The 15,697-nt window shown below is 40.3% G+C and overlaps 2 protein-coding genes across 7 annotated transcripts in view; both read left to right on the top strand.

Moving 5' to 3' along the window:
• Nucleotides 1-455, top strand: part of LOC115021505 (myelin basic protein-like) — a 46,680-nt gene extending 46,225 nt beyond the window's left edge. For both annotated transcript variants that reach the window (XM_029452000.1, XM_029452001.1), the window contains one exon: nt 53-455. In XM_029452000.1, the coding sequence (XP_029307860.1) occupies nt 53-351 (299 nt within the window). In that variant the 3' untranslated portion in view covers nt 352-455. The remainder of the gene's footprint in view (nt 1-52) is intronic.
• On the top strand, nt 328-15,488 carry mbpb (myelin basic protein b). Of its 5 annotated transcripts, XM_029452004.1 has the most exons (7): nt 328-599; nt 9,068-9,169; nt 9,354-9,380; nt 10,010-10,039; nt 10,851-10,934; nt 11,082-11,100; nt 14,051-15,488. In XM_029452004.1, exons 1-6 carry the CDS (start codon nt 480-482, stop codon nt 11,082-11,084), a joined length of 366 nt encoding a protein of 121 aa, XP_029307864.1. In that variant the 5' UTR covers nt 328-479; the 3' UTR covers nt 11,085-11,100; nt 14,051-15,488. The 5 variants fall into 5 exon arrangements, with proteins under 5 accessions (XP_029307864.1, XP_029307867.1, XP_029307863.1 ...); XM_029452007.1 differs by lacking the exon at nt 10,010-10,039 and having other exon boundaries at nt 10,860-10,934; XM_029452003.1 differs by lacking the exon at nt 11,082-11,100.
• Nucleotides 15,489-15,697: the final 209 nt, after the last annotated feature.

The following is a 15,697-nucleotide window of genomic DNA, read 5'->3' as shown; positions in this document are numbered from 1 at the left end:
TTTTGGTGTGTGCCATGCAGGCCCATAGATGACCCTTGTTTTTTCTGCGCAGGCCTGGGTGAGGCAGATGCGGACCAGAACAATGGCTGCGTCTCGGAGAAGCCGGCGGTGACTGACTCCACGGGCGCTGAGGGCCCCCACCAGCCCTGGCCTGACGCCAGCACAGCTGACCCTGACTCCGCCACACCACGCCCCCACCTGGCCCGCCTCTTCTCCCGAGATGCCCCGGGCCGAGAGGACAACACCTTCAAAGAGCGACCCTCTGAATCGGACGAGCTACAGACCATCCAGGAACACAGCGGAGCAGCTTCAGAGTGCGGTTCGGACAGCCCCGAACAGGACCTAGACTAGGATAGCTTTTTTTGTTCCCTCCCTCCCTCTCTTTTTCTCTTTTCCCTCCTCTATTTTTCGGTCTCTCATTTAAGAGAGTGATACGAACCCCACACTTTGACAAATAACAACCACTACTACAAACAACCATGGCATCTGCAAGCAGCTCCGCACAGGCCGCCTTCGGGCTGGGCCGGAGGAAGAAGAGCCCCGGCCTCCTGGATCAGATTGGAAACTTCTTCGGAGGGGACAAGAAGAGGAAGACCAAGGTGAGGAAGCAGGGAGAGTCGAGGTGAAAACTCGAGCCCTTATGTATCTGTTCTTTCTGCTGATTCACTCCCAGAACCACTTTTTACTTCTGATTCTTTAACAGATCTTGTAAGAATTCATTGCAACATATTTTGTCATATAGAGTCGTGTTGGTTTTACTGTTGTTTTTATGGTGAGCCGAAGTCTCACTTTGTCTTATGATTCACACGAACTTGGCTAGGTTGCGAGTCGACACTGGATACTGACTTTGGGTGGGGTTTGTTGTATTTTTTTATTAGAAAGAGCTGTGATTTTTGAATCATTTAGGATACATTTCTATATTGTTCTGTTTATTTCTTTTATTTGAATGGTACTGTCATTAGTAGCATTTCTTCTCTTCGGTTAAATTTAATATATCTGTTGTAGACGTGATTTGGTGGAATTGTTTGCTGTTTGTTTGTTAGAACGTCAAACTGGAGCAAAGAACAGCCGTGGTTCAGTTCAGGTACTTTCCTTAGGGAGGATGATGTGGTAAATTATTTTGGATTTTTTACTAGAGGCATTACTCTGCAGCGAGTTCATACGGCGTCTTTGATGTCGATGTCGCTGTCTCTGGGCTCCTTTTTACACATCTGTGATAAGTCAGCCACAGGGAGGTACTTCTACTGTTCAGCAGTCCGCTACGTGACTTTCAAAGTTAATGATTACATTATGCTATACATGATCAAAGAGATATACGATGTATATTAACATAAAATGACATATATTAGATTAGGAGCATATTATCGTCCCCTGTTTGGGAATATAAAAAAGGGTCTGCATTCTATAAAGTATGAACAGGCTTATCTTATCTTGCAGGCAAGTGATTATGCAACATTAAGGCCTGCATTGCTTTTTCATGACTTGTACCTGCATGACTTTGTTTTTGTCAAGTTACCAGCATTTTGACCAATAGTAAATATAAAAAGATTACTGATCAGGTTTAATGTTGGTTTAGTGTCCGTGTTGCTGTTCTGGGGGAAATTCCATTGGTACTACCGACACCAGTTGGTCCATCAGTTTAGACGGACTGGGATCCTCCTCCAGACATGACGGGCTGCTTGGCTCTGTTAACAACCAGATTGCAGCTCAGTCCACGGGTCGTGCACTCAGTGATGCCCCCTGGAGGGATGACATGGAGTTTCAGCTTCAGAACCAAATGTGGTGAAAGTATTTAGCATTATTATTTTGGTTATCTCGACAACATGCTAAATCCCAAAACCTCCCAAACATGTTGAGTCTTGCAACATAGACATGACAGGAGAGCTGCTTTACAGCAAACTAAATCTTAAAGAACAAAAACATCCTCTCTGATTTTAAGCTTTGTTTCTGTCCAGTGTCAGTGCTGTTATCAGCAGGTATTTGCAAAGAAATCAGAGCAACAGTATGGGAATCCCCCCCACGCCTTAGCTCAACGATGAAAAGGTGTTCAGTGTACGATTCAGGATAATATATGATTTTATATATACCGTATGCTACAACTCTTTGCTTTCTGCTCATCAAATACTGTTTTGCTTTTGTAAAAGTTTACTCGTGAAATGTTCAGGGAAAAATGTCAACAGAACAAAGTCTGAAGCTTTCAACATTAGACTGGTGACCATTTTGCCGCAGTATTTGTTAAATGTTCTTATATTTTATGCTATACAATTGTACATTGCGCTCCATATTGATGACCGGTTTGCTAAAAACAAAGTTGTACAAATATATATTTATGTATATTCACCAAGGGTTTGCCTTCAAATGATGAGCATTGACAGACGGGTTCGCCCACCTCCGTTGCCTCGAGCTAAAGATCAAGCTGCACTAACTTCCTCCTGCAAACGCTTCTTTTTACAGCAAGAGTATCATGAAGACAGATATTTTTTAGCTTCTTTTCTGATCTGCCCTGCCTGTCTGTGCGCACAGATGCTCCACAGACGTTCTTAACACGTACTTTGACGTCCAGGCTGCAGCATCTTTAGGAAAGATTGTGTCCGTGTTTTCTATTGGATCTTCAATATGCATGTTTATTTGCGTAATGCTGAATTGTTTTAATCTGAGGAAGGTGTGGAGATGTTTTCAAATTGATTCCTTTCCATGTTCTTTTGTCTGATTTACTTTAATCCAAGCACCAATCTGGGTTTTGAGAAAATGTTAGGACGGGACAAGAGAGGGAAATGTCATAAGTTTTTGAAATGACGCCAAAACTCCAGTCTCAGGACGTGAAACAAATCTGCATCTGAAAGCTGTCTGATGTTTTATCATTTCAAGTGACAGGGACAGTGATGTACTAATTGGAGGGGAAATTAATTGTGCATGGACACAAGCAGAAAGACTCATAAAGAACAGAGAATGTTTTTTAATTTGCTTATTCATTTAATATGAAATGCAACGCCGGATTACTGTATATAAATCAGGCTTCAGCTCACAGTCAGAAGTCGTGTGGCGCTGTTCTCTAACCCCAGTGTCTTGGATGAAGAGGGGGAGTTTGCGTTCCCTCCCCCCCTCACATCAGTCTGCTCACCTCAGGTTCACGTGTCTCTGACCCAGTCGGAGAGTTTGTTTGAACCAGCAGTGGATCGCTGCTGATCACTGTTTTGTTTTGTAACTCCTTCAACTTTCAGTGTTTGTATCTGTTGTGACCTGTTCCTAACCCGATCCTGTTCTAAAGCTTTTTGGATTATTGCCTGATTAAAACTCTTTAACAACAACCCTCAGCGCTCTTTGTTTTTATGCTTGATGTCTCTTTTTTTGGTTCTTTTTCTGTTATAAAAGTTTAATAAATTGTTTTAACCAAGCTGTCCTAACCGAAAAAACGGCCGCATAGCATAGGTCGTCTGTGCAAGCAGCTCGTTACGTGCCATGTTTATGTTTGTTGTTAGACAGCGGACTCTAGTGGCCGTAATAAGTATGACTGGAGCAAAGGAGGAGGTCAGGTGGGGTATTATAAAGAGCAAGGAGGTTGGGTAACCATTCACAGGACTTTCACCCTATTTTAACTTACCGACGTATCTACATTACGTGATTACTTTAGTATGTAACCACGTCACATACTACGATGTAGTAACTATGTCACAGCCTACTTAAGTAAGTAACAACTAACACAAATCATGATCATTTTCTAAACCTAACCAGGTAGTTTTGTTGCCTAAAAACAAAACAAATTAGTTCAATTTCTTGACGCGTTTAAAACTGCAACCGTTTCACAACGATAAATAGAGCGCTCGTTTTGGGAGTCGTTTGATGTGTTGGGTTTTAACTGCTTTGTTAATGACTGATAACAACCAGCCACTCGGATTAGTTATCACTCCAATTATTTATTTATTTTATCTTTCTCAGATCAGCTCCTAGCAACAAAGAATGTATAAAACTTGAGAGTAAATCAATCACACGAACATACTGCAAAACAAGGTTTAATGAAAAGCAGAGCTGCTGTTTATATCCACACTGATAACACTGAGTAATAGATAACTGGCTCGACTTGTTTGTGTGAGCCAAAGATGAAATGGAAGGAAGAGAGAACTAAACACCTTTCACTCTTTCACTCTTTCCACTCTTTGCCCAGCTTTGTGATCGCCACGTGTTCTTGTTTCCTGGAAACGTGTATGAATTGAAATAGCATCAGCTCGTCACGGGGATTACAAAAGGAAACGAGAAGTTCAGTCGATGCAGTCTCCTATTTAAGAAGTAAAAATGTGTGTTCGTGTTCTATTTGTTGGATGGACGAAGAAACAAGTACAGCCTGGCACAGGATATTAGTGCACAAGGGAAACAAACCGTGTCTTAGATTTTGAGACGAACTAGAAATGATCAATACTGCAGAATTCAAAGCGGGCTTTATCAGTCACACATGGAGGAAGACCGCCTCTGAGCATGTAGCCTCTAAGTTCAAGAAATACAAGCACAAATATTGCTCAAGCATTTCACTTGTAAGATTTGTTAATGTGCTCCTTAGCAAATATAGTTAATGTAATTAGACTTTAGGGACTGTACAACATTTATTTGAGGGGGAGGGTGGCTGAGCAATATTTCTATTTATTTATTTTTTAAAAGCATGTCCCCTCTCCAGCATTAGTATATATATTTTGGAGCTTCCACTTACAAAATGACAAAAGCCTCCCGATAATACCCTAAAGTATATAATACATTTGATTGATACAAGTCATTTGGTCATTGAATACAATAATACAATAAATCTTTATTGTGTACCAGGATGGGAATTTGTCTTTGGCTCACCGAACAACAGACGAGCAAAGACAAGTTAAAACAATTCATGTCAATGTCTTCTTATTTCTGACTCCTTAGACACATTTGTAGTCGTCACAGGGACTCTACAGCGCCTCCCAGAGCTCAAGAGCACAACAAATTTAAGATGATGTGCAAATTTAACTTCAATTTGATAAACACAACAGAAGTGGAATTAGCAATTGCCAAACTACCAAACTACCTTCCCTACCTAAATCTATATGACCTTCCCCTTTTTCTAAACTCCTTGATCATTACCATTCAGTCTCTGAGAAAATGTTTCTTCGTCACTTCTATATGACAGCGTAGATGAGGATTTAATTAGCCTTCTTTTTGCGAGGCATTAGACCTGATTGCCTTCTGAGGGGAACAGCCAGCTGCTGCTGCCATGTTTGTGTCACTCCTCTGCCAGAACATGTTAAGAGTGACTCTCTGTGCTGCAGGGTAGATAACTGATTTCTTGAAAATGAGCTTGCAGATATCTCTGCGTAAAGCCTTGATAAATGTTAATTGCACATTTTTGATATGTTCAGTGAGAAGTTGGTTGGAAGTATTTTTTCATGATATTGATTAGTAATGAAGAAGAATATCCAAGTCCTATCCTCTGCTCAGGATGAATTATTAAGCATCATCCATAATAACACAGATCCCTGACCTCTTACCTCAGAGGAGGCCGTTGTGATCATTAACCTGTCCTTTGGGAAGAGCCACAGGGCACAAATACCTTGTAGCTCAATCTGTGTCCTGAATCCTGTTATCTCACTTTCCTCATTTGAGAGCTCAGATATGAACATTAAAGGAACAGTTCAATATTTTAGGAAACACACTTATTCACTTTATTGCTGACAGTTGGATGATAAGATGGATACCTCTATCATAGCTAATGTGTTGACTATGAAGCTTAGTTTATCTTAGACTAGCATAAAGACTGGAAAAGGGGAAACACATAGCCTGGATCACTTATTAGCTTGTTTGAGATTTATTTAATAATTAGATCTTACATATTAATTGGTGAGCTTTATGGTCGCTGGTAGTCTGACTTAGCTAACCACATGGCTGTAGGGATGGCAATGTTGGTCAATCACCACTTTGGTCCACACTGAAGTATCTCAACAACTATTTGATGGATTGCGATGGAATTGATTCCATACATATTCATGGTCCCCAGAGGATGAATCCTAACGACGTTGGTGCATTTCTTTCTGTTATCACCACCATCTGGTCGACATTTGTGGTTTTAAGTGAAATGTGAAAAGAAACAGTTGAACTGTAGCCTATTGCCTTGAAATGTGCTACATTTATGTTCCACACAACGATCAATTAAAATCAACTTTAGTGAGCCACTTACTTTTTATGGAACACACAATCAGGATATATGTTTTAATTTGTCCAGTAGCCTACTTTGGTTTATGACCACATACCTGCAAAACTGACAGACCCGTTAGCCTCAGCTGTAGGCTACTTTGTGTTTAGTGCTAATTAAAACATGTTAGCATGCTAACATGGTTAACATGGTAAACATTAGCCTATATCTGCTAAACATCAGCGTGTTAGACTCATCAGTGTAAGCATGTTGCCATCATAGCGTTAGCATGTAGCTTCAAGCACCGCTAAGCTTAAGTACAGCCTCACAGAGATGCTAGCATGGCTACTGTTAGTCTTGTTTTAGCTTTAGACAGAGCCAGGCAAGCTGTTTCCCCCTGTTCCCAGTCTTTGCTCTAAACTGACCTTGTCCTGGTCCAATATCTTCATCACAACAAGCTTATCTCCTAGAATGTCGAGCTACTACTATAAGACATTTTATTTGGTCTTTTGTCTACATTTTAAAATACACACACTGTAATTCAACCTATATCAGTTCAGGAAATCCATGAACTTTTTATTTTCTTCTGCAATATGTATTTTTTGTTATAATGATAAAAATGAAAGAAAAATCAAAACTCCATACTCCAACTAGTGTGTGTGTGTGTGTATTATCTGCCTGTAACACATGCACACACACACACACACACACACACACACACACACACACACACACACACACACACACACACACACACATCTTAGCTACTTCAGACATCAAACAGGGATCAATAATTGTAACCCTTCCTATTTTCAAACACTACTGCAGTGAAAGTGTGAGAGGAAGATCAAAGAACTGAACAACTTTTAATTTAGCAACAGCTCCGACTTGGAAGAAAGCCTCAGTGTCACTGCTCACGATTTGAAAGTCTTCTTCATCATTGATGTCCTAAACCTCTCCCATCTCTTCCGCATCGTCTCCTTTCCCTAACAAAGGCACGATAGTGGCCACAAAGGCTTTTCTTTTTTCTCGCCTCCCTTTCATTTCAGCCTCCGTTTCCCATCCCTTACATTTACATCATGACAGGAATAAGAACACACAGAGGCACACACTTATTCAAGAACACATCATTAAGGGGTCACTATTGATGCACAGGTGGAGCTACACAGCTGCAATACACATGACGTCAAAAATAGAAAGGTTATTTACTTCTATTCAAATGATTGAAATAGTCCTTTTATACATTCATGAATAATACAGTTGTTTTCCTCCAAATGGAACTGAAATTATTTTCTATATATAAGCCATGATTGTCTAGATATCCATTTGGGTGAATTCTAGATGAAAACCTTTATTTCCCTCTGTTTCCTACACTGTATTGATCTAATTGTTGGTTGGTCCACTTTCACAGAACCCATAAAAGACAGTAAAGGTGACGTATAATCTAACACCCCATCTCTTGCATTGTGTAAATGTCCCCTCTTTCTGTTACCTTAAGGTTCTTTGATGTGAGATAATGGATGTGAATCAACAGGTCATCGCCCTCCCGCTCCTCCATCCCACACACACACACACACACACACACACACACACACACACACACACACACACACACACACACACACACACACACACACACACACACACACACACACATTATCAGGGTCAGAGAAAGGGATGAATGAGGTAACATTAACTAAAAAAGACCGAACATACTGAGTGGGTGGAAAAAGGATTATTTTAAAGCTAAGGTGGGTAATGTATTTTTCAAATGGTCTTTACATCCCTACAGCAATCAATATCAATCAAAATCAACCATATTAATGCTCTGACAAAAAGATACCCGGTATCTGTGGCTGTCGCATGACTCTAAAAAGCTGACCTGCCTGTTTACCTGCGTGCACTCTGCCCGTACACTCATTACACGTCTCCGGAGTCTTCCACAAGCTGCTAGCTTGACAGCCGTGAGTACTAACAATAGCCATGCTGTTTCATTGTGATAATTTTGGGGCAGTGGCTTTGAATGGAGGGACGGATTGTCAGTGCTGCCAACTTGACGACTTTTTTGTTAAATTTAGATTTTGGAGTAAGTGCTGCGAGCTACTTCCATTGGGAAAGAGTCTGCAACATTGGGCTGGGTTTTTCGATTAGATCATTTAAAAAATCTAGTGTACTCTTGCTGGCATCTCCAATGTTACCTACCCGTAACCCGTCAATGTTTTTACTCCCAGGCTTAAAAGGCCGAGGATATCGATCTTTTTAAACACTCATCTTGACACATTCTTTCTAAAGTCTGACTGAAGAACTGAGCTGCATTGATTTGTTCTTTGGGTTGATAATTAGTCTTCTTTGATCAGATCATACCCTTTCCAGGAAAATATCGGTGTCCTCAACTCCATTTTAATTTGCTATTAACAGCATGTTGCCAAAGGTTTTTGCTAGTTTGGGATGTGGGTTAATGAGGTGTGAGTCATCTGCGACGTAAGGTTACTGTTAATGCGGCCGCTACGGTGAATATCTGTGGCTGGATGGAAGTTATCAGGAGAGTCAGAAGCACTGATCATGAGAATATATTCTCTCAGCAGCCACTTCTGACTTGGCAGAGTTTTTAAGGGTAAAGAAGTTTGTTGAATGTGTTGTTGTTCTCGTCGTTCATCAGGTAAGTGGGACAAGCAACAGTACGACTTACACATATGTTTGCATTATTTTAAGTATTCATCCCCAGGGAATGTTTTACTTGTTTTTCTTAAGAATTCAAGTGCTATCTATAAAATATAAATTATTAAAGACTTTGAGAAAATCCCTTTAAAATGAATTTGGGCATCAAATTCTCATGCGAGAGTTCAGCCATTGTATGCATAACTTTACAACGATTTAACGAGTAGGACTGTTGTTCCTTTCCTCTTCTCTTTTCCTTCCCAGGGATCTTTCCGTGGTGCTCTCTCTCCAGGCCCTCAGAAATCTGCGACTTCCCCACGTAAGCGTGGAGCAGAGAACGCAGTGGTCCACTTCTTCCGCACGATCGTGAGTAATACAAATAATACACCATACCTTTCACAGTAGGAGTAGGAGATTGCATCAGCAGTGTTGCCACCATCCCCGTTTCTTCCAGTCCTCCCTCCATGTTTGTCTCTTTGCTCCTCTATTACTCTCTAATCGCTCACAAACTGTCGCGTCTCTTTTCTCTCTGCGGTTAACTGCTCTTCAGGTGTCACCTGCCCCTCCCAAGTCTAGGGTGAGTCTGCTTTATGTTTCCACTATTAAAGCTGAAAATTACTTTCACACATATACAAATATGTACAAAAGAATATATCATAATGTGTTATTGTTAGATGGACAGCAACACATCCATTGCATAATTTTTTGTATATAAAGGACTTATTAATATCATATTGCAAGTGGTCCTTATATGATTTCAGTAAATATTAAGTCGTGAGCCATTTCATTTGAAACCCATTCACTGCAATTTTGCAAACATAGGATGCACAAAAATTGCAATATCAACATTTTGATATGGTTTGACGAATGCACATACGATAAGATATTCAAGCATTTAAACACAATGCATTAAACGCTTGTGCCTGGTTTATATTTCTGCATACTGTGTTACTGCTGAATGTCACTAAATGTGTGCTCTTTCCAATGTGAGCATCTGCCTCGCTACTCTCTCCTCCCCCCCACATATCTGCCTCCCTTCCCTCTGTTCCTCATCTGCTCCTGCCCCCCCGTGACCCTGTGACTTTCCCTCCTGGACGGACCCTCCTCTCCTTCCCATCCTGCCTTTGCGTTGAGTAAGACACATTTCTATTTGTCCCTTCTCCCTTTTACCTCTTGTCCTTGTCTCTTGTTTCTCTACACATCTAGTGGACAGGACTAGCTGCCAAGATGGGCCTGGTAGGTGGTCATGCCTAATTAAACCGAGGGGGCAAGTGAGGTCATCCTCCCAAACAGCCTTTGTGTGACGCCTGTGGCTTTACTCTCATTTAGCCTCCATCCACCACTTTAGCCGCTGTAATCTGTCCATACATCAGCGATAACGACCTCATTTCCTTCCGATTTAAGTCCATTTCCAAATACATCATACCCATTTTAGAGCTTTGCAGCCTGGCTTATCCATATCATGTGCATACATTGTATATTCATGATAACACAGGCATGGTTCTGCTCTTCAGTAGCCTTGTTTCATTTCAAAACTTCCTCCTTTCTCCTTCCTTTTGGTGTCATTTCATGTGCCATGCGGTCACGATACTGTAGCACGCAGGTACCAGAGGTGGTCAAAAGTGATACTCCTGCATGCTGTCAGAAAGTCAACAGTTTCGCAAAGAAATGACCCTGCGGTGGTTATAAATTCTAAAACCAACTTTTATCAAACTTTGCTTTATTCTTACTCATGCATAATTCAAACAAAGTTCTTCGTTGAAAACATTGCCAGATTTCCATCAATACTATACCCTAAAAGTCAGGCAAAATTGGATTGCACCGTAATCAAAACCTAGTTGCCTCCAATATTTTGGGTTTTGATCGAGCACACAGCTACATCACCCCCGAGCACATCCCAGAGACAGATGCTTTATATTCTCTTCTTTCCTTTCTCTCTGAAATTGGAATCGGTGGCTATCTGTAAGAAGGTCGGGCACATGTTAATCCCTCGCCGTACATCTCTAAGACTCTTTTAACTCACTGCCTCTTTTTCTCCCTCTGACAGGGCGACCAGAAGTCACAGTCTGCTAAAGCCAAGAAGGCCAGTGCAGGGGACGGCAAAGGCACCCTGACTAGGATCTTCAAAATGGTAAAAATCTGCTTGTTAAACACTTTCCAAGTTATTTCCCAGCAACCTCTCTACACTACTTCTCTTTTCTGGAAGTCCAATCACATAGAAAAAGTTATATATCCCTAATCACTTTCTTGCCCCTGTTTTTCATTTCTTCTGCCTCAGTGATGATATCAGCCGCAGAGTGAGTAACTGCTTCGTGATGGAGGCATACTTGAGTTTAACTCACTCCACATTTGTTCAACATTGATATGCTTAAAATACATCCTAATCTCATTACTACTGCAGCAGCAGAATAATAATAAGAGGCTTTCAGAGAAAAGATTGATCATCTTGCATGCTTCAAGCTTTATACCCGCGCTGATATGATCACGTCAAAGATGGTAGATCAAGTTGTTGTAAGGGTCCAGCTGGGATACGGCTAACATACTGTATCTGCTTTACAGGGAGGGTGGTTGCTCATGCAACATTTAAAAGATAACACTATTATAAAAATATTATCAATAACTTGTCAAGCATGGCCTTCGAGTGCTTCAGAGGACACACTGCACACAAATGCTGGCAGAATATAAAACGGACCGTTAGTATAAAAAGCTATCATTCATTGGCCAATTATGTATAAAATCTATTATTATTATTATTATTATCAGGTGACGTTAGGGTTGCTTATTACAATGTCACAGTGTGTAATAAGGCATTAACTGAATGACATGTAAACACAAACAATTTGTAATCCTGTTATTGATTTTGGGTAGTTATATAAAAGTTTTACTGATTTTTCAAGTCTTGAAAAATTGCCGGGTTAAAACATGTACCTGTGTGTTCGAGACATTGACCTTGGAACCGTTGAGTTTTTAGAAAACTATTAATTACACAATATATATATTTTTTTACTGAAGTAGCACTTACAGGTTGGTAACCCCATTTTGCAACATGAAACATAAAATGTCCAAACTACCCACTCCTGGTATGACTCAGTGAAATTAGGTTTTCAAGCTCCCTCACAGAAAGTTCAATCTGATACCGTGGAGCGTTAAATTTCAATATTTCAGCTTCTGCACATTTATCTGCGCTTAACTTCCCAACTTCTTGATTTTGTGATTTCCAGAGAAGCTTCTTATTCGTTGATTTGTTTTGATGTCATGTTAAAGAGTGTCGGATATCATGCTCTGACAGTTTTTACCTGTTATGTTTTTAATAGCCAGCCTCTCTCAATGTACCTTACATTACTTAGTTTAGCAATTACTGAAAATGTCCCTGGGGATGACTCATCATCTTTAGTGGATAAATTGTTGTCACCAAACTCTGGAGATGACAAACTTCTGGGACGCTCTTTTCAAATCTGATGCGGCTAATTAGCGTTGACTCAGTGCCATCACACTATCACTCCATCCGTATCTGTCACACATAACAGAGGTATACAGTGAGCATAAAGCCATAATAACTTTTAATTAATGTTTCACGCTTTGTTTCTATTCATTTTTCTGCTTTCATTTTCAGATTATGCTGTATGTTGAGTTATGTTCAGTCCTCAGCCTTTGTTTGATGAAGAGGGGCAATAAAAGCTTCGCACAATGTGGATTATCTTCCTAAGAAATCCATAAAGATTTGTCTCATTTGTATAATCTTTCTGCCTTTGAGAATCCTTTACTCTTCCCACGTTTTTATCTGAGTCAGAGAGTGGGGTGGAATAAGTACAATCTAGTCTCAGAGACAGCTTTGTGATGAACATATGGTGTCTAATCAGACAGAAAACAAATGGAAGACTGGGAGGTTTGTATATGAAAAGATGGAATGCCGTCAACCACAAATAAAACCCATTTGTTCGTGTAACTACCTGTAGAAACTTGATTATATTTTTTTTCTTTTACTTTAAAGACAGACGAATACCATTTTTCAACACAATGAGGACCATTTTTCTCTAGATTGAAAAAAAAGATTTAAGACCTGCGATGAAAATGTCAGACATGTATGGAAGCCCAACTCTGCCAAGGAAACATCAAAGAATGACAGCATAGGGAAGCTAAAAATAAAAATACTCATGGTAATTCAAAACTATGTGATTCAAAGTCAGAATTATGATTTACTAAGTCAGCCTTGTGGAGTATTAAGTCATAAAGATCAAAGAATATAAGAGAAAACTGACTTAAATCAAAATTATGAAATACTAGATTATGAGATGAAATATTACATTTCTAAAGCTAAATTATAAATCCAAATGTTGACTTATATCAGAATTATGAGATACTAAGATATTTAGGCTTAATATCATATTGACATAGCGTCGTCATTTCTAAATAATTTGATTTACTTTGAGTATTTTTTATCTTTATCATTCGTAACATATCATTTATCTCCATTTGTTTTGTTGTCTTGTATCAGCTTTCATAACTATGCATCATTGCAGGCCTGAAGATTTCCCACAAACTATTTCTCACATTAAAGGGCTACTCTGACTTCCCTATGTTAAGCCCTGGTCTCATTATTCAGTAGGAGAACTTGTAACAGCTTAGAAGTGTAACTCCGAGGATCGATGAAAGAACTGAGAATGCCTAATGAAATACTTTCTCTGTTTTTCCCAAAGTCCTTTAATAAGATTCTTTTTTAACAAGTTAGTCAGACAGCTATTGTTGATGATTCTTAATGGCCTTCATCAATGATGAAGAATAAACCTTTTCTGTTACAACTTATCGCCTATAATTACAATATACTGTAGTAGAAAGTGCGGCTACAGTGCTGTTACAGTCATTCCCCGGCTGCAGTGACAGAGACGCTGAGAGCCAGATACAGAAGACCAATCAGAACAGATTGGGCTTTTTCGGGAGGGAGTCTTAAAGACACAGGCGCTAAAACAATAGTTATATTCAGACAGTATGAGAAACAATAATGTGTTTTTCGAACATTAAAGCATGTAAACATGTTCTAGTAGAAACCCAAATTACAAGTATGAACCTGAAAGTTAGCATGATATGTCCCCTTTAACGAGCTTAAACACTGTCTGCTTAGCTGAAAACTCCCATCACAGACCAAAGGGCCAGACTCCAAAAACACCAGAGTAGTCCTTTAATGCTGATCCACAGCTGGAGGATTGCCGCCTGCATATATTCATCAGATATGTCTTGTGTGTTATACAGGGAAGCAGGAGTGCTTCTCCCAGCAAACGCTGAGGTCCCCCTCTACAACCCCTTCCAACAGCACGAGGGCAGACGTTCAAGATCGCGGGACTAAAGTGGGGAAAAGAGGAAGAAAAGGAGGAACTCTTGTCACCCCGTAATCTCATCTTCCCCTCCACCTCTGATAACACTCTAACGTACGCTAAACCCCTCATCTCATCCTATTACCCCCCCCACCCCTTTGGCTGGTAGATAGCGACACAATCTGTTGCCCCCCCCCCCCCCTGCATGCGTTGTGCTGAGTCTGTGCAGTCATCATCTTTAGCGTGAACTTTTTGCTGATCCCGAAGCCGCTCACATGTGCAGCCCGAATGAACCCCCGCCCCGCAATGGCTCTCTGTACTCGTGCTTGAGTTTTAATGGACGTCTTCGATGATTCCTCTAACAAAAAAGTTGGCTAAACTGAAGCACATCCGGAGCAGTTGAAGGTTTACGGCTGTTGCAAGTCCGACTGACTTGACCGTCATTGCCGCTTGCTGATTAGGCGAAAAGGCCGGGTTGTTCTTCTTTTTAAAAAAGAGCGGTTTTCTGTCTCGTCACACTGTCTTTGTCTTTCCCTCAAACCTTTTCTGTCAACCCAAACTGTGTTTAACAGGTTTTACATTCTCATGGAGAGCCATTTTGTCACTGTGTGTTTTCATTCAAACCTTTGTTCCTTAGCTGTAGTCAAGTGTCCTGTCTTAAATGTGATGTTGATCTATGTGTGTTCATAGGGCCTAAGGTTGGCTGTGGTCTTTGTGGTCAAAAATGTAATTTCTAAACCTTCTAAATCATATTCTCTGGAATAGTCACTGAAAAACATAAATGAGTCACTTTTTCAGTCCATGAGATAATAGTAGACTAACAAATCATTTTCCACCTTTAGCCAGACTCTTAATCTGAAGCGTAATGTTGGTGCTGTAGCATGATGCCAGATTCAGACCTTTCCTCGTTGCATTGTGTAGTCTCTCTCCTTTGTCGTCCCTGTTTCTATCTCACACACGACACACATACTGTAAATTAAATTCACAAAACCCTCGTGCCTTTCCTCCTGACTACCAATGTATGTGCTGTGTTGCCTTCTTGTGGTTAATAAAAAAAAAACACAATTTCAAAAAGGTGCTCTGTAACTAACTTAGTAGTGACACATTACAAGGTGTTGCTTGGGAATGTGTAAGTTGCAAGTTTTCTGAGAAAAATAAACTCAGCACTACCACTTGTGCTGTTCAAACATATCCCACATGTGTTAAAAAGCATCTCTCCCACTGGCTGTGTGTGCTTGAGCCTCGTGAGTGCTGTGTAGTGTTGTTTCTGAATGGATCCTGTGGATGAATGTAAAGATCCTCTTCATTATTGTATGTGTAATAAATCATGACCAGCCACTTAACTGAGAATAAAACAATAAAAACTATAAAACCAACTCTACTCTGTGTGTAGTGTGTGTTTTGTCATGGAGTGGCACGACATGGGCAAATGACTCATCTTAAACAACTGAAGGGGAGGGAAATGGTGTTATTGGGTCACTTCACAGCATCACAGCAAGTAGATATACAACATAGTTGCTTCCATAAAGCCAGAATTCATGACTCATCTGGTGTTCATCATTCTTGCTGAGCTTTCCGAACTACT

This window comes from Cottoperca gobio, chromosome 16, assembly GCF_900634415.1.
Source record: "Cottoperca gobio chromosome 16, fCotGob3.1, whole genome shotgun sequence".
NCBI lineage: Eukaryota > Metazoa > Chordata > Actinopteri > Perciformes > Bovichtidae > Cottoperca > Cottoperca gobio.
This window is presented reverse-complemented; position numbering and strand designations above follow the sequence as displayed.

Coding starts and splice junctions, on each gene's coding strand:
- mbpb (XM_029452003.1), top strand. CDS start 480: ATGGCATCTGCAAGCAGCTCCGCACAGGCCGCCTTCGGGCTGGGCCGG. Junction 600..9,067: donor ACAAGAAGAGGAAGACCAAG/GTGAGGAAGCAG, acceptor TTTCCTTCCCAG/GGATCTTTCCGTGGTGCTCT. Junction 10,040..10,850: donor TAGCTGCCAAGATGGGCCTG/GTAGGTGGTCAT, acceptor TCCCTCTGACAG/GGCGACCAGAAGTCACAGTC.